Source organism: Chiloscyllium plagiosum, unplaced genomic scaffold (assembly GCF_037043375.1).
Source record: "Chiloscyllium plagiosum isolate Xiang-an unplaced genomic scaffold, Cpla_swu_hap1 HiC_scaffold_1, whole genome shotgun sequence".
Taxonomy (NCBI): Eukaryota; Metazoa; Chordata; class Chondrichthyes; order Orectolobiformes; family Hemiscylliidae; genus Chiloscyllium; species Chiloscyllium plagiosum.
Genome location: NW_028270139.1, coordinates 30,200,062 through 30,219,474, shown reverse-complemented (window position 1 = coordinate 30,219,474; position 19,413 = coordinate 30,200,062). Strand labels below are relative to the sequence as shown.

The following is a 19,413-nucleotide window of genomic DNA, read 5'->3' as shown; positions in this document are numbered from 1 at the left end:
CCATATTGGGTACTTACCCTCAACCATTCCGGAACCTTCTCCTGGCCTCTGGAACTGCTGAGATGCCATTAGCAATGCAGCCACTCTAGGCATAACCATCACGGAGAATGATGTCACTTTGGCCCCCGCAGCCACTGCCGACCATGCTGCCTCCGTGATTGCCAGGAAGATGACCACCGCAGGATCCAGTGCCACCAGCACCGATGTGATACCTACTCTGCACGTCACTTCTACCCCTGCAATTGCTGCTGCCACAGCCACTTGCACTCCAAGAGATGTCACTCACCAAAACACTGATGACTCCATTGCCAACTTCACTTCTGCCACCAATGACGGCACTACGGAACTCAGCCAGAAATGTCGCTGACGTCACGCATTACATCACTTCCGTCCCTATCGGCACCACCTTAGGCCCCACTTCTGCCCCCGTGGTAACCGTCACTTCCGTTGGTGATGTCACTCCTGATCCCATAACCATGCCTATTCCAGTGGCAGTCTCTGCCCCCATGCCCAGCTCCAGTCCCACCCCAGGTCCTAGCTCCCAGCTCCTAGCCCTGCCATGTTTTTACTATTCCCCCAGACCTCCCCCTTACTGAGGATGAATGATCAGTCCTCAGCAAAGGCCTCACCTTCATCCCACTATGCTCTAGGATTAATGAGTTTGACTTGCATTGTGACATTGAACATTTTTTCCCTCCGCCTCTGCCTCCAGGCTCACGTTTTCAATCAAGACACCCGCCCATGCACCAAGGACCCCTTGTCGCGCCTCCAACACACCCCATCCATCTGGACACCCTGTGCAGGCTTGTTACCCCCACTTGACCTCTTCATTTCTAACTGCAGCCGTGACATAGAACATCTCAACCTGTCAAACCCCCTCACCCGCTCCTTCTTCATGTCCTCGCAAGATGCAGCCCTTCACTCCCTCCACTCCAAGCCCAACATCACCATCAAACCAGCAGACAAGGGGGGCTGCTGTGGTAGTTTGGTGCACTGAACTATACACTGTTGAAATCAGGCGCCACTCACAGACACCACCTCTTACTGCACCTTTGATCACGAATTCACCTCTGATCACCAAAACATCCCAGACCATCCACAATCTCATCACCCCTGGAGATCTCCCATCCACAGCCTCCAACCTCACCATCCATGAACCCCACACCACCCGATTCTAACTCCCACCAAAGATTCACAAACCTGACTTCCCAGTCGACCCATTGTCTCAGCCTGCTCCTGCCTCACTGAACTCATCTCTGCACACCTTGACACAGTCCTGTCCCCTCACGTTCGGGACACCACCCATGCCCTTCACCTCCTCCAAGACCTTTGTTTCCCCGGTCCCCTATGCCTTATCTTCGCCATGGACGTCCAGTCCCTGTACGCATTTCTCTGCCACAACAAAGGTCTCCAAGCTCTCCGTTTCTTCCTCTTCTGCCGTCCCAACCGTATTGTTCCACTGACATCCTCATCCGCCTGGCTTAACTGGTCCTCACCCTTAACAACTTCTCCTTCCAATCCTCTCACTTTCTCCAAGCCAAAGGGGTTGCCATGGGCACCCACATGGGCCCCAACTATGCCTGTCTCTTTGTCGGGGGTGTGGAACAGCCCATCTTCTGCAGCTACACTGGCACTATCGCCCACCTTTTCCTCTGCTATATCGATTACTGTAACAGCGCTGCCTTGTACTCCTACAAAGGTTGAACATTTCATCAACTTCACTAACACCATCTTCTCAAAACTTGCTGTCACTAACACCATTCACCCCAACATGAAATTCACCTGAACCATCTTGGACACCTCCCTCCCCTTCCTAGACCTCCCTACCTCTAGCGACTGACTAACCACAGAAAACTACTACAAACCCACTATACCTCCTCCCATTCTGCCTTCTATAAAAATGCCATCCTTTTTTCCCAATTCCTCTGCCTCCGCCCCTTCCCCATCTGTTCCCAGGTGACCAATTCCACCACAGAAAATCCCAGATGGTCTCCTTCTTCAAAGACCATAATTTCCTCTCCCATGTGGTCAACGATGCCGCCCAGTGCAACTCCTCCATTTCCTGGACCTTCGCTCTTGAAGTTCACCCCTGCCAATGCAACAAGGACAGAACCCCTCTGGTCCTCACTTTCCACCCACCAACCTCTGTATACATTGCATCATCCTCCATCAGTTGCATCACCTGCAAACAGATCCCATCACTAGGGATATATTTCCCTCCTCACCCCTATCAGCATTTCAGAGAGACCATTCCCTCCATGACTCCCTTGTCCGATCCATGCCCTCCATCAGCCCTCCCCCTCCTCCCAGCACTTTCCCGGCCACCACAGGAAGTGAAAAACCTGCGCCAACACCTCCCTCATCACCAAGGCCCCAAAGGATCCTACCAAATCCGACAGAAGTTCACCTGTACCTCCACAAATATCATCTACTGTATCCGTTGCAACCGATGTGGTCTCCTCTACACTGGGGAGACAGGACGGCAACTTGTAGATCGTTTCAGAGAACATCTCTAGTACACCCGCACCAACCAACCTCACCGCCCAGTGGCTGAACACTTCAACTTCCCCTCCCACTCCAGTTGTTAAGGGTGAGGACGTGCAGGTCCTAGGCCTTCTCCATCACTAAACTCTAACCAACCGATGCCTGAAGAAAGAATGCCTCATCTTCTGGCTTGGGACTCTGCCACCGCGCGGGATTAATGTGGATTTTGCCAGTTTCCTCATTTCCCCTCCCCCAACCTTGTCCCAATCCCAAGTTTCCAACTCAGCACCACCCTCTTTCCTATCTATCTACTCCAACCTCCTCTCCGACTTATTGCGTTCTGCCCCACTTTCATCTACCTATTGCATTCTCAGCTACCTTCCCCGCAGCCCCACCCTCTTCCCATTTATCTCTCAACCCCCCAGCCCACAAGCCTCATTCCTGATGATGGGCTTATGCCTGAAACGTCGATTCTCCTGTTCCTCAGATACTGCCTGACCTGCTGCGCTTTTCCAGTACCACACTCTTGACAGTGTTTTGTTGTAGCCTGCAACTGCCCTCTGTGTCAACAGCAAACTTACTAATGCACCCTTCCACTTCTTCATCCAATTCATTTATGAAAACTACAAAGAGCAGAGGCTCAAGAACAGATCCCTGCAGGACACCACTGGTCACCGACCTCCAGGCAGAATACTTTCCATGCACTAACACTTGCTGTCCTCTTTCGGTCAGCCAATTCTCTATCCAGGCAGCCAAATTTCCCTGTATCCCATATCTCCAAATATCCTGAACGAGCATACCGTGGGGAACCTTAACAAAAGACTTACTGAAATCCATGTGCACCACCACATCCACTGCTTGACCTTTGTCAACTTATTTTGTCACATCCTGAAAGAACTTAATAAGGCTTGTGAGGCATGACCTGCCCATCACAAAACCATGCTGACTATCTTTAATCAAACTATGTTTTTCCAAATAGTCATAAATGTCCTACTTTATTTTATGTATACACTCACTTCCGAAATATATGCTCATCTTTCCCAGAATACCACTTCTCAGTCCTTCCAGTCAGGTTTCTGCTCTGGTCACAAATCCTGAAGCGACCCTTATCAAATTGACAAATATTACTCCATGTGAATTTGTCCTTTCTCATTCTTTCTAATTTTTTGTAACTGTGGTAATGGTTGGGTGATGCTGCAGTCACCTCATTCCCTTCTTATTTATCAGGTTTTAGCTAGAGAGTCACCTGCAATGGCTTCTCTACTTACTCCCACTCAGTTACCTGGGTTATCCCCAGGAATTTATCCTAGACTCCTACTTTCTCTGAATTACATGCTTCCCCTTGGCTACATTATCTGAAATTGCCATTTCTCTCACATATGCTGACAAAAACTTTACTTCACCACAACATTTCTCAATGTTTCCACTGTTTGAATTATCAGACTGCTTGTCTGACCAATGTCCAGTAACAGAATGTTCTACTGTGTTCCAAGTTCTGCTGAATTATGTCAACATGGGAAGAAGTTGTAGTTTCAGATGTTGTGGGGCTTGCTTATGGGAAAACAACTGTTTCCACTTAAGATAAATTTCCTTGATTCAAAAATGCTGTATGAAGTGGCCAGTTTTGTAGATGAAACCAAACTTAGAGAGGAGTAGCATCAAAGGAGGCAGTGCATATAATGTTCTGCACAGAATGTCCCTTCTTCCTAACATTTGTCAATTAGAACTTGTTCTACATTGTCATATGATGAGAGTTCCCACTCAAGTTGGTCTCTATTTTACAGGAATGTTGCAGCAATGTCCCTTAGTTTGCTGTCTCCTGCAGAAATTATATTTTCTTCCATTTTTAGCTCAATTCACTGAAATGTTGTTCAAGTGTCTAATTGAGCCCAGGCTCCATTTGGCAGACTGCTGTAGGACACAGCATCCACATGCTCCTAAAATTAAGAATTAAAAGGATTAATGAGAAGGCAGTATTTTTGTTCCAAAAGCCAGTAGTGATCCACAATTAACCCCAAATAGTGCACAAAAGAAATTTCTTGGTTAGGGTTAAATAATCATTATTGTGAAAATATCCTTTTGTTTCTCCATTCTGCAGCAAGCACAGGACATTTCATGCTCTCTTATCCCTTGCTTTAACACATCTGCCTGATGATACTTGAATGGCTTTCAAATGGATTTCATTGCACTGCTGAGCATTTTTAAAAGAAGAATATCATTAAGAACACAGGAACATTTTATAAGGGTTGGACAGTGGCAAGCAGCATTTTAAAAAAATGTTGTTGCATATTTTTTCTTAACTAAAGGGGATTGAATTACTATTACACAAAATAAAAATGGAAGTACAGGGAAAAGATTGGAGAAATATATTAATGTGCTTGTGAAGTGCTTGGTTCCAAATGAAGAGCTTCTACCGGGTTTCTACCATGCTTTCTTTCTGTGATGCCATTTCTATTATTCTAAGTATTTAGCATAATGTGGCATGTAAAACCCTTCCAATTTAAAAAAAAACAGACTAATTAAAAAAAAACAAAGTGCATTTGAAAAAACAAAGTGCACCACGTGGACCTTTTGTTGCAAAAGAGGACTTTAATGATGTTGGTATTACCAGATTTTGTAGCATTGCACTCGAGAGAAGATTGACTACATTAATTAGCCTCAATTTAAATAATAGCTTACTATACAGCAAGAGTGATTTAAAATACCTTCACACAGTTTTCTGAAGTTTAATGGATTTCACCACGAAAAAAATTGCTGTGCTCAGATATCTATAAAATAAACCATTTCCAGAACAGAAAATCTGCCCATTTTTAAACTTCATGAAATGTTGGTGCTAGCCAGAAATAAGTCTTTATAAGGTTTTATTTTCAAACTGGCCATGTTTTATAATCCCCCACAGTAAATGTCCATGCAATGTTTTACAATGTGTTGAATCTCTGTCCTCTACAAATGAGGAAACCTGTCACAAGTACATCTCTTTCTTAGTACACTTATTGTGTTCCTTGAATTCTGTGCATTATATTTTAAACATGTTATATTTATCCAGGCTTCAGGGCAACTGACTTCTTGGGTTCCATGTTTATGAACAACACAACAGATGTGGAAGTGGCAGCTGTTGACTGTGATAAGGCGATCACAGTAGAATTTAAACATGATGATAAACTCAGTGAAGAGAATGGAGCCTTAATCCAGGTACACTGTGCCAACACCGCTTCATTACATGAACTCTTTACACAATATAACAGAAGTTCTCAGACTTAAAATTGGTGGGATTGTGTTAGCAAATAGCAGTCAATTCAGGTAAGTCATACTCAGATAAGTTAGTTGTGGACAGGAATAGTACAGGAAAAGACAGGCAGTGACATTGAATGGCAGGGCGCAATGAGCAGCAGAGCACTCTGTCCCCTGGCCAACTGTTCATTCTCAACCAACTCTATCAAAAACACTTTAATTGGTCACTTATCCCACTGCCATATGCAGTACCTTACTGTAGATAAATTGGTTGTCACATTTACTGGCATTCAAATATAATTGTTTTACAATGATGACCCTTGGGACATCTTGAGGTCAAGAAAAACAGTACGTAAAATGCAGGTTCTTTTCTCTATCTTTCTATTTGTCAATCCTTCCTTCAAACTTTCTTCCCCTCAATGGATGGTAGGATTTCGATATCGATTATTCTGTCATGGCAGTGAACACGCCCACGTTGTTTGAGGCAATGGTTCTGAAACTGTTGATGTTGCATTAGCTCCACCCAATCTGATGATGTCACACAATCTTTGGATGGTGACAAGAAGTTTAGATTAGATTAGATTAGATTCCCTACAGTATGGAAACAGGCCATTTGGCCCAACAAGTCCACACTGACCCTCCGAAGAGCAACCCACCCAGACCCATTTCCTTCTGACTAATGCACCAAACACTATGGGCAATGTAGCATGGCCAGTTCACCTAACCCTGCACATCTTTGGACTGTGGGAAGAAACCGGAGCGCCCGGAGGAAACCCACACAGACACAGGGAGAACTTGCAAACTCCATGCAGACAGTCACCCAAGGCTGGAATCAAACCCGACGCCCTGGGTTTTGGCCCTGCTAACCACTGTGCCACCGTGCTGCCCCAGAGTACTACACTGGCCTTGATAAAGGAACAGCTGTATTCTGTACTATTCCTAAGAATCTGAGTATTTAAGCCTAATTAGTAATATTATAATTAAAGCTATCATGCAACAATCCTTTTTTTCACAATAACAAGTGTCTGTTCTATAAAGAGTCTACTGTGGTTCTTCTTTCACCGCTGATAATTATATAGGCCCTAGACACAGTATAGACAGAGAAGAATTGGTGAAAGCAAATACCTCGAGCACCCCTCGCTCAGTACATGTCTCAGTACTCGTGGCCAGTACCATAATGATGCTTATTGAAGGATAATGCTAACTGCAGAAAATTTCCCCTTTAACAATCAAACATATAAAATCACTTCCTGTCTCCCCAGTGCCAGTCCGCCATCAATAATACACAAGCCAGCACTGTGATCAGATACACACCACCTGCCTGATGCAGTGTAACTCCAACAACATTCAAGAAGCATAACACTATCGGGTCAAAGCAAGTTCCTTAAACAGCACCCCACTCCAGCACCTTAAACAAACATCAACTCCCGACGCTAACAATGCACAGTGGCAGCATTGAGTGCCATCTAAAAATGCATTACAACATCTTGCTCCTGTGACAACACTTTGCATTTGGTCTACCACTGAGGAGAGCAAGGGCAGCAGATATATAGCAACACCACATCTGCAACTCCCCACAGGTTGTACACCATCCTGGCTTGGAATTAGATGCTCCCAGATGGTCATTGAGTCAAAATTCTGGAACCTCCTTAACCGCACAGTGGGTAAACCTACACAAGATGGATTGCAGCAGTTTTGAAGAATACCTTATGGTCACTGCTGTAGGGGTGGTATTACACAATATCAAAAATATGCAATTGGTTTATCTAATGGTACTAAAATTTTTGCATAAACTGAACCCACCATTTTGACATAATCTTGTTAATGTGTTCAGATGCTAAATTAGCTTTGAACCAATAGAACTGTAGAAGACTTGAAGAGTTCAGGACAAACCGCTAAATTAACACTTAATAAACAAAAACACAAGATTTAGAATATGTTTCTATTATGCTTTTCTTTCAGATTTATAAATGAAAATATCATGTTTACCTAACGACCTCTTGACCAACTCAACATGGAATTGATTGATAATTCTTTGCACAATACATAAACAAATAAGTTACTGTACGTTAGCATTAGCAGGAAATATGACAACATGAATAACATGGAATTCTTACAGAAGGAGGAGTATTTTGACAGTAAATGACTACATTTAGGCAGTCACGTTACTGAATGTGATTGCTATTAGACAATAAGTTCCATATAGTTTCAGTGGAAAACTTTATCCCTGTTAGAAAAAAAGGCAATTTGGGATGCAGACATAGCTACTAAAGAGAAGACAATATACATTTGCACTCGTGATATATAACTTCACATTGGAGGAATTGAAGATGCAGCCAGATGCTAGCAATCTTGTTCAGTATTTTTAATTGGTGAAATGTTTGTATTCCTCTAAGTTTCCAAAATGCATGGTATGCACATTAAACTCCACACTCATAAATATTACCCTCAAGTATTTATTCGATCACTTCTTTCTCAGATATTACTGAGCCAAAACTCCATAATTTTATTCTTTTCCTTTCTTAAGTATTAAACATTTCTTGCATTACTACAATATACTTTTTCATATACAGAAAAGGAATTAAAATGTGATGAATGATTTTAACATTATAGTTTGTAAAATGGAAACCTCAGTGATACATATCATGTGCTTTTGTTTTATATTTTCTAGTGTGCTTTGCTGTATACCAATGTAGCTGGTCACAGACGCCTTCGTATCCACAACCTGGCTCTGACCTGCAGTTCTCAACATGCCGATCTGTACAAAAGCTGCGAGACAGATGCACTTATCAATTTCTTTGCCAAATCAGGTAAAGTTTTGTGTGGCTGCTGTAAGTTGTCATTTGAAATGGTTGTGGTTCCCTTCGTTTTTGTACATGTCTTCTTGCTCCCTTAGTTTTGCTCTTCCTCTAACCAATTTGTGCGATGTTGTCTCAGTTGACCAATAAAACGTACACTGCAAGAATATGCAAAGGATGCATCTGGACAAATTTTCTTCTTTCCAAATAATTGATCAGTCTGTAAAAAGAAAATTTGCCTTTGGCTTTAACTTGATATGGACTGATATTAACTGAAAATGCTCACTAACTGGTATCTGTTTTGGAGGGATATGACCCGTTATGTGCTCCAACTTGCAATATCATGGTGCCTGCAGTAATAATTTTAGAAATAGAATTAGAATTGGGTTTATTGCCACGTGTACTCAAATACAAAATACAGAACTGCAGTGAAATGTGTAGTGTTGCCAAACACAAGGCTAGCCTAGATACAAAATATCTAGGTACAAATCTTAGGTACTAGATCAGGTATGAAATAGAGAAATAAAGAGAAAAGCTAACATTTTCTACATTACAGTTCTTCATAGTATAAATTAGGAAGATAAATAAGTTTAAAAGATAAACACTGAAGTCCTTCTATAACCTGTAGTGTCGACATGCTGTGGGCTTTGCACACATGGTCTTGCTGTCCCAGCACTGCTGACCTGTGACAGGCTGACCGCAATGGGCTCCAGTCCACTGACCAGTTTCCCAGGCAGAATTTAAAATTCCCCTGTTAATCCAATATCACCCATTCATCTGGTGCACATCACATGCACCTCCTACTGAGTAAGCATTTGGGTCTACAGGTAATAACACCACTCCTGACTGGCTATGTATGTCAAATTAATTTCAACAATTAATATTTTCCTTAAAAGTTTAAAAAGAAATGTAAGCAAGCCTTATTACAAAGAAGTGAATATTGATAAGGACAATATAGTAATGTAAACTTTAATCTTGAATAATTAACAGTTCTTATTTAAATGAGTTTTGATTTTTTTTAGATTAATAAACCTTAAATTAGAGTGGATAGAGTCCATATTAAAGATGTCCTAAATTTGCACTCATTCAATTAGCATTGGAATGTGCCTATTTGACTGAATTTTGTTCTGCTGCTAGAAATATGCAAAGTGCATTATCAGCTTGAGCGTGCATTTCAAGTGATACAGCTGTGATTATGAAGAATTCCAGTTCTAATGTTTGTGTTTATGGATACAAAGAGATGCCTTTGAACTCTGAATAAACTTTAACTCCCTTTTAATTAATCTTGAACTAGCAGTTAATCTGAAAAAAAGAATCCTTTGTTTCATTCATAGGTAAGTTTCATGTCTATTAAATATAAATTACTCCATTCACAATCATTAATCCAGATATAATTCAAGTCATAGTGGATCTCGCATATCATTTGATAATTAAGTGTTTTTCATGCAAACAGCTGTAATTATGGCATTATCATCATGATCTCTGAAGGGTACTGGTACATTAGATCAGCATGTACTTCTGTGAATACTATATCTGTTCATTTCAGACTGTGCTTCGAATTTAGTTGTATCAAGTTAGCAATGTGAATTTGCAATTTACGATGTTAGAATTAGCTTCCCACAGAGTTCTAGGGTACGCCTGATCAAGTCCTGGGGATTTATCCACCTTTTATGTGTTTCAAGACATCCAGCACTTCCTCCTCTGTAATATGGACATTTTTCAAAGTATCACCATCTATTTCCCTACATTCTATATCTTCCATATCCTCTTCCAAGTAAATATTGATGCAAAATACTCATTTAGTGTCTCCCCCATTTTCTGTGGCTCCACACAAAGGCCGCCTTGCTGATCTTTGAGGGGCCCAGTTACCCGTTTGTCCTTAATGTATTTGTAAAAACCCTTTGGATTCTCCTTAATTCTATTTGTCAAAGCTATCACATGTCCCCTTTTTGCCCTCCTGATTTCCCTCTTAAGTATACGCCTACTGTCTTTATACTCTTGTAAGGATTCACTCAATCTATCCTGACATATGCTTCTTCCTTTTTCTTAACCAAACCCGCAATTTCTTTCGTCATCCAGCATTCCCTATACTTACCAGCCTTTCCTTTCACCCTAACAGGAATATACTTTCTCTGTTATCTCATTTCTGAAGGCTTCCCATTTCCAGCTGTCCCTTTACGTGCGAACATCTGCACCCAATCAGCGTTTGAAAGTTCTTGCCTAATACGGTCAAAATTGGCCTTTCTCCAATTTAGAACTTCAACTTTTAGATCTGGTCTATCCTTTTCCATCACTATTTTAAATCTAATAGAATTATGGTCACTGGCCCCAAAGTGCTCCCCCACTGACACCTCAGTCACCTGCCCTGCCTTATTTCCCAAGAGTAGGTCAAGTTTTGCACCTTCTCTCGTAGATACATCCACATACTGAATCAGAAAATTTTCTTGTACACACTTAACAAATTCCTCTCCATCTAAACCCTTAACACTATGGCAGTCCCAGTCTATGTTTGGAAAGTTAAAATCCCCTACCATAATCACCCTATTATTCTTACAGATCGCTGAGATATCCTTACAAGTTTGTTTCTCAATTTCCCTCTGACTATTAGGGGGTCTCTAATACAATCCCAATAAGGTGATCATCCCTTTCTTATTTCTCAGTTCCACACAAATAACTTCCCTGGATGTATTTCCAAGAATATCCTCCCTCAGCACAGCTGTAATGCTATCCCTGATCAAAAATGCCACTCCCCCATCTCTCTTGCCTCCCTTTCTATCCTTCCTGTAGCATTTGTATCCTGGAACATTAAGCTGCCGGTCCTGCCCATCCTTAAGCCATGTTTCCGTAACTGCTATGATATTCCAGTCCCATGTTCCTAACCATGCCCTGAGTTCATCTGCCTTCCCTGTTTGGCCCCTTGCATTGAAATAAATGCAGTTTACTTTATTAGTCCTACCTTGTCCCTGCCTGCCCTGACTGTTTGACTCCCTTCTGTTTTCAACTGTGCCAGTTTCAGATTGATCTTTTTCCACACTATCTCTGTGTGTGTGTGTCCCCCTCCAACCTTACTAGTTCAAATACTCCTGAGCTGTTGTAGCAAATCTGCCTGCCAGTATATTAGTCCCCTTCCAATTTAGGTGCTACCCCCAAAGAGATTCCAATGATCCAAAAATGTGAATCCTTCTCCCATACACCAGCTCCTCAACCATGCATTCACCTGCTCCATCCTCCTATTCCTGCCTTCACTAACTCGTAGCAACAGGAGTAATCCAGATATTACTACTCTCGAGGGCCTCCTTTTTAACTTCCTGCCTAACTCTCTTTAATCTCCCTTCAGAATCTCAACCTTTTCCCTTCCTATGTCATTGGTTCCAATGTGGACAATGACCTCTTGCTGGCCCCTCTCCCCCGTGAGAACATTCTGCACACTCTCTGAGACATCCTTGATCCTGGCACCAGGGAAGCAACACACCATTATGCTTTTTCGCTGCTGGCCACAGAAACGTCTGTCTGTACCTCAGACTAGAGAGTCCCCTAAAACAATTAATCTTTTGGAACCCAACATACCCCTCGTTGCATTAGAGCAAGTCTCATTATCAGAAAATTGGCTGTTCGTGCTACATTCCCCTGTGAATAGATCACCCCCGACATTTTCCAAAACAGCATTCTTGTTTGAAATAGGTATATCCACAGAAGACTCCTGCACTAGCTGCCTATCTCTCTTACATTTCCTGGAGTTAACTTGTTGTGATATTTGTATCATTGATAGTCACAGGTGAGGTGCTGGAAGACTGGATGTTGGCTAATGTGGTGCCACTGTTTACAAAGGGTGGTAAGGACAAGCCAGTGAACAATAGACCAGTGAGCCTGATGTCGGTGGTGGGCAAGTTGTTGAAGGGAATCCTGAGGGACAGAATGTACATATATTTGGAAAGGCAAGGACTGATTAGGGATAATAAAATGGCTTTGTGCATGGGAAATTATGTCTCACAAACGTGATTGAGTTTTTTGAAGAAGTAAAAAAGAGGATTGATGAGGGCAGAGTAGTAAATGTGATCTATATGGACTTCAGTAAGGTGTTCAACAAGGTTCCCCATGGGAGATTGATTAGCAAGATTATATCTCATGGAATACAGGGAGAACTAGCCATTTGGATACAGAACTGGCTCAAAGGTAGAAGACAGAGGGTGGTGGTGAACGGTTGTTTTTCAGAATGGAGGCCTGTGACCAGTGGAGTGCCACAAGGATCAGTGCTGGATCCTCTACTTTTTGTCATTTATATAAATGATTCGGATGTGAGCATAAGAGGTATAGTTAGTAAGTTTGCAGATGACACAAAAATTGGAGGTGTGGTGGACAGCGAAGATTATCTCAGATTACAACAGGATCTTGATCAGATGGGCCAATGGGCTGAGAAGTGGCAGATGGAGTTTAATTCTGATAAATGCGAGGTGCTGCATTTTGGGAAAGCAAATCTTAGCAGGACTTGTACACTTAATGGTCAGGTCCTAGACCTTGGAGTGCAGGTTCATAGCTCCTTGAAAGTGGAGCCACAGGTAGATAAGATAGTGAAGAAGGCATTTGGTATGCTTTCCTTTTTTGGTCAGTGTGTTGAGTACAGGAGTTGGGAGGGTCATGTTGCGGCTGTCCAGGACATTGGTTAGGCCACTGTTGGAATATTGTGTGCAATTCTGGTCTCCTTCCTATCGGAAAGATGTTGTGAAACTAGAAAGGGTTCAGAAAAGACTTAAAAGGAAGTTACCAGGGTTGGAGGATTTGAGCTGTTGGCTGGGGCTGTTTTCCCTGGAGCATTGGAGGCTGAGGGGTGACCTTATAGAGGTTTACCAAATTATGAGGGGCATGGATAGGATAAATAGGCAAAGTCTTTACCCTGGAATCGGGGAATCCAGAACGAGAGGGCATAGGTTTAGGGTGAGAGGGGAAAGATATAAAAGAGACCTAAGAGGCAACTTTTTAACACAGAGGGTGATACTTGTACAGAATGAGCTGCCTGAGGAAGTGGTGGAGGCTAGTACAATTGCAACATTTGAAAGGCATTTGGATGGGTATATGAATAGGAAAGATTTGGAGGGATATGGGCCGGGTGCTGGCAGGTGGGACTAGATTGGGTTGGGATATCTGGTCAGTATGGATGGGTTGGACGGAAGGGTCTGTTTCCATGCTGTACATCTCTACGACTCAATGACTTTAAATGTGAAATCAGTTTGGATGACGTTAGAGTGCCCAGATTGAACGTAGGACCCAAATTGATTCAGAAGCAAAATAGAGTGTGACTCCTTTCTCCATCTGTTGATCCCTGATTTGTAGATCCTGCCTCTGCCAATTCCCCACCATGATCCTGACCCAAACTTATTTTCAATACTTGTTGGTGGACAGCCAACGATTTTAAATTAATGCGCCTATTGTGGCCTCATTTCCACACAAAATGGAGTGTTTCAGTCCGCAATGTGACAACCTAAGTTGTCATGGACCAATTTGGCAGGCTGCAAACTGAGAAAGGGGTAGAATGAACTACAAGATTCTTCTCCTCCTCCTCCTCCTCCTCCTCCTCCTGCTTTGTCGTCATCTTCTTCTTCTTCTCCAGACACACAAAGCCTCTGCATGACAGCTGGAGCCATTAGCGATCTCCAGAGCAAACATCTTCCATGGTCCTGTTCAGAGCACGGTGGCATTCTAATAGCATACAAACATCAACTGGTGGAGCAGCTGATCACTGCTTGTTGCGAGGCCCTCCATTGCTGACCACCCATTGTCCCTGATTGAACCACAAATCCACTCCTGCGTTTGTAATTGCCTGGCTCATTGGAAATTGCACTGGATATATTTAAAGCACAATGCGTGGCGTCAGGACCTGGAATAGTTCCCCTTTCTGATTCATGGCCCCAGATTGTAAATCCAGTCAATAGGGCTGTAGTTATTAGAACCAGGGATATCTTATAAACTCTGATTTTGAGGTGCCGGTGTTGGTCTGGGGTGTACAAACTTATGAATTACACAACACCAGGTTATAGTCCAACAGGTTTATTTGGAAGCACTAGTTTTCAGAGGGCTGCTCCAAATGCTAGTGCTTCCAAATAAACCTGTTGGACTATAACCTGTTGTATTGTGACTTTTAAACTTATTAACTATGAGATCCATCAGCGGGGTTGTTAACCATGGCCAAACAGTGGTAGTGTCCCTATCCCTGGACCGGAAAGCCTGAATTCATGTCCCGTCTGCTCCAGAGGATATAATAGTACCTCTTAACAAGTTGTTTAGAAACATAGGTTAAATTTTTTTTAAACTTGAGAATACAACTCTCAAACTGTATGCTGCCTACCAAAACACACAAACCAGAGATTCAGAGAGTCTCCTGACTTCATGGACTGTCTCCGATCTGGCTGGTCACAGCCAGTGGGCTGTGCGCATGTAAATAAAGGGTGACTTAGTGACAGGATACTGGCCTCTGTGCGGTTATTCCAGGGGCACAATTTTAAGTCTGTCGCATGTGGGTCAATTTTGAATGAGTTCATGTTTCACTTCAAGTCATTGGAAAGAATTTTCAAACAGTATCTATTTTCCCAAGAGCAACGGAGGCTGGGGGGTGAGGCCTGTGGATAGGATGAATAGACAAGGTCTTTTCCACAGGATAGGGGAATCTAAAACTAGGGGGCGTGGGTTTAAGGTGAGAGGATAAAGATTTAAAAGGAACTTAAGGGGAAACTTTTTCATGCAGAGGATAGTGCATATATGGAACGAGCTGTCAGAGGAAGTGTGGAGGCTGATCCAATTACAACATTTAAAAGGCATCTGAATCTGTATATGAATAGGAAGAATTTAGAGGGATGTGGATCAAATGCTGGCAAATGGGATGAGATTTATTTAGGATATCTGGTCAGCGTGGACAAGCTGGACCAAAAGCAAACTTGATTGAGACGTACATGATCTTAAAGGGCCTTGACAGTGTGTGTTTGGAAGGGATACTTTCTCTTTTGGGAGAATCTAAGACCAGGATATTACGCAAAGTTAAAAATCGCAAAACACCAGCTTATAGTCCAACAGGTTTATTTGAAAGCACTCACTAGCTTTTGGAGCATTGCTCCTTCATCAGGTGGGACAACTTTGTACACCCCAGTCCAACACCGGCATCTCCACATCAGGACATCGTAGGAAGTTAGGGAAGAAATTCCAGGGCCCCTAACAGAGATATTTGTATCATTGATAGTCACAGATGAGATGCCAGAAGACTGGAGAGTAGCTAATGTTGCACCATTATTTAAGAAGGCCTACAAGGCAAAGCCAGGGAACTGTAAGACTGGTAAGCGTGATGTCAGCATTGGGTAAGTTGTTGGAGGGGATTCTGCGAGATAGGATTTAAATACATTTGGAAAGGCAAAGATTTGAGATAGTCAACATTGTTTTGTGTGTGGGAAATTGTGTCTCTCAAACTTGATTGAGTTTATTGATGGGTGGATAGATGAGGGCATGAATGCTTTTAACTCAGAAGGGGGAAAAAAGCAGAAAAAAAAGTAAAAGTAGTATTCAGAAATAAATGTGCTGGTTATACTGATTTCTCCAAGTTGATAAATTATTGATAAGCAAGGGAGTGAAAGGTTGTCCATGATTGGTTGGAATGTATGTTAATCAGATCATCAATCCGATCTTAACAAATGCCAGTACAGGATTGAGAAGCCAAATGGTCCCTCCCTGCTCCGAATCTGTATGTTTATATGCAATATCCAGGAATTCCCCAAATATTATGACAAACATTTCTCTCATGACCTAACAAAGATTAATTTGTTACTCATCTGGTGTGATTGCTTGCATCAATTTTATAGCAACTGCTGTCCTTGTTTACAAAATATGCTCAATTGTGAAATAACATTTTTTAAACCACTTTTTCATGTACAGGTCAAATTTGTACTTAACAAGGTAAAGGAGTACTGAGGCCGGAAGCAGTTTCAGTCCTGAGTTTGCACCTCATGAGACTTATGAAAGTACTGCTTAGAGTCATAGAGATGTGCAGCATGGAAACAGACCCTTCGGTCCAACCCGTCCATGCCGACCAGATATCCCAACCCAATCTAGTCCCACCTACCAGCACCCACCCATATCCCTCCAAATCCTTCCTATTCATATACCCATCCAAATGCCTCTTAAATGTTGCAATTGTACCAGCCTCCACCACATCGTCTGGCAGCTCATTCCATACACATACTACCCTCTGCGTGAAAACGTTGCCCCTTAGGTCTCTTTTATATCTTTCCCCTCTCACCTTAAACCTATGTCCTCTATTTCTGGACTCCCCGACCCCAGGGTAAAGACTTTTTCTATTTATCCTATCCGTGCCCCTCATAATTTTGTAAACCTCTATAAGGTCACCCCTCAGCCTCCGACACTCCAGGGAAAACAGCTCCAGCCTGTTCAGCCTCTCCCTGTAGCTCAGATCCTCCAACCCTGGCAACATCCTTGTAAATCTTTTCTGAACCCTTTCAAGTTTCACAGCATCTTTCCGATAGGAAGGAGACCAGAATTGCACGCAATATTCCAACGTTGACCTAACCAATGTCCTGTACAGCCGCAACATGACCTCCCAACTCCTTTACTCAATACTCTGACCAATGAAGGAAAGCATACCAAACGCCTTCTTCACTATCCTATCTACCTGCGACTCCACTTGTAAGGAGCTATGAACCTGCACTCCAAGGTCTCTTTGTTCAGCAACACTCCCTAGGACCTTACCATTAAGAGTATAAGTCCTGCTAAGATTTGCTTTCCCAAAATGCAGCACCTCGCATTTATCTGAATTAAACTCCATCTGCCACTTCTCAGCCCATTGGCCGAACTGGTCCAGATCCTGTTGTAATCTGAGGTAACCCAATACACCTCCAATTTTTGTGTCATCTGCAAACTTACTAACTGTACCTCTTATGCTCGCATCCAAATCATTTATGTAAATGACAAAAAGTAGAGGGCCCAGCACCATTCCTTGTGGCACTCCACTGGTCACAGGCCTCCAGTCTGAAAAACAACCCTCCCCACCACCCTCTGTCTTCTACCTTTGAGCCAGTTCTGTATTCAAATGGCTAGTTCTCCCTGTATTCCGTGAGATCTAACCTTGCTAATCAGTCTCCCATGGGGAACCTTGTTGAACGCCTTACTGAAGTCAATATAGATCACGTCTACTGCTCTGCCCTTATCAATCTTCTTTGTTACTTCTTCAAAAAACTCAATCAAGTTTGTGAGATATGATTTCCCATGCACAAAGCCATGTTGACTGTCCCAAATCAGTCCTTGCCTTTCCAAATACATGTACATCCTGTTCCTCAGGATTCCCTCCAACAACTTGCCCACCACCGAGGTCAGGCTCACTGGTCTATAGCTCCCTGGCTTGTCCTTACCGCCCTTCTTAAACAGTGGCACCATGTTTGCCAACCTCCAGTCTTCCAGCACCTCACCTGTGACTATCGATGATACAAATATCTCAGCAAGAGGCACAGCAATCACTTCTCTGGCTTCCCACAGAGTTCTCGGGTACACCTGATCAGGTCCTGGGGATTTATCCACCTTTAACCGTTTCAAGACATCCAGCACTTCCTCCTCTGTAATCTGGACATTTTGCAAGATGTCACCATCTATTTCCCTACAGTCTATATCTTCCATATCCTTTTCGACAGTAAATACTGATGCAAAATATTCATTTAATGAAAGAAATTACTTTTTGACACTTATCTCTTGATTGTTAGAAGTTCTGTGCTTGGCATCAAATAGTCCTACAGCAGTAACTTTGTCTGCATGTCCAAAATTAAGTACACTCCTGAATCTGAAGGATGTAGGCACAGTTCAGAAAAGCAGATTTTTGATGAAGTATCTATGAATTGAATAATTTCAGCATTTTTTTTAGGAAAGACTAAACAAATGCATGTTTTCTGAACCCTCTGTGGACTGATCACATATACTTTACGCAATAATTATTCTCAATGTAATAATTTTGCTGGTATTACTTGGGTACATGAAAGTAGGATTTGTTTGGCAAGGTTTAAACATTTTGTTTTGTTTGTTTCAACCAGCATACAGAGCCATTCTAAGCCAACCTCTGAAGGCTGTTCGAGAGATACTAGTTAACCAAACAGCCCACATATTGGCTTGTTACAGAAAGAATTGTGCCAGCCCCTCATCTGCTGGCCAGGTGAGTACATTTAATAGCCTCAAACCAAAACATGCAATGTTCAGTGCACGATATTTATCTATTATCTAAGTAATAATGGAAGAGGCTTTGTTTTGCTGCCAATTATAATTGCACCTTTTCTGAATTAAAACAATATAGTTGTTACTTTTTTTGGTTTGTTTTAATAGCTGTATAATATTTTAGCAATTTCATGTCTTCGATTTCACAAAACCATTAAATTCTCACAAAAAAACAGTATTAACATAATGAATGTAATTAGTATGAAAATCATACACTCTAAGCAAAGCTTGAATTTTAATTATACAAAACAGTCCTTAAACCAACATGCCCTTGTTCAAGCACTGTCTGGACAAATGGAGGATGAGTAATACCGGTATAGTGAGAACGTACACGGTTACAGAGGTTAATGAATGCTAAAGCTTTTGGTTTTACTGAAATGTAATATATTTTAAGGTAAGTAAGCTCATATAAATGATACAGAAATATATGGATGTTAGAAATATAGCCACTGTGCTCTGCCAAAAATTCCATCCCCTCTGAGTGGATTGAAAAATATATTCCTCACTTCAGTGCTACGTGGCTTCCCTTTATGCTGAATTCTGAGACAGTGGGCTTCGTTTTACCAAAATTGACTCAGCATCAATTTTAGAGTGTTTCATTCTGTGTGGGTGTGGGTGGTGTGGTTTGGTGTGCTTGTATCCATGAATCTCT

General features: G+C 42.2%; 1 protein-coding gene across 1 annotated transcript in view; it reads left to right on the top strand.

Moving 5' to 3' along the window:
* The window catches only part of sec24d (SEC24 homolog D, COPII coat complex component), a 203,998-nt gene that overhangs the window by 149,448 nt on the left and 35,137 nt on the right, over window positions 1-19,413 (top strand). The window contains exons 17-19 of the mRNA XM_043696761.2: window positions 5,531-5,676; window positions 8,387-8,525; window positions 18,584-18,702. Coding sequence (XP_043552696.2) covers window positions 5,531-5,676; window positions 8,387-8,525; window positions 18,584-18,702 — 404 coding nt within the window. The remainder of the gene's footprint in view (window positions 1-5,530; window positions 5,677-8,386; window positions 8,526-18,583; window positions 18,703-19,413) is intronic.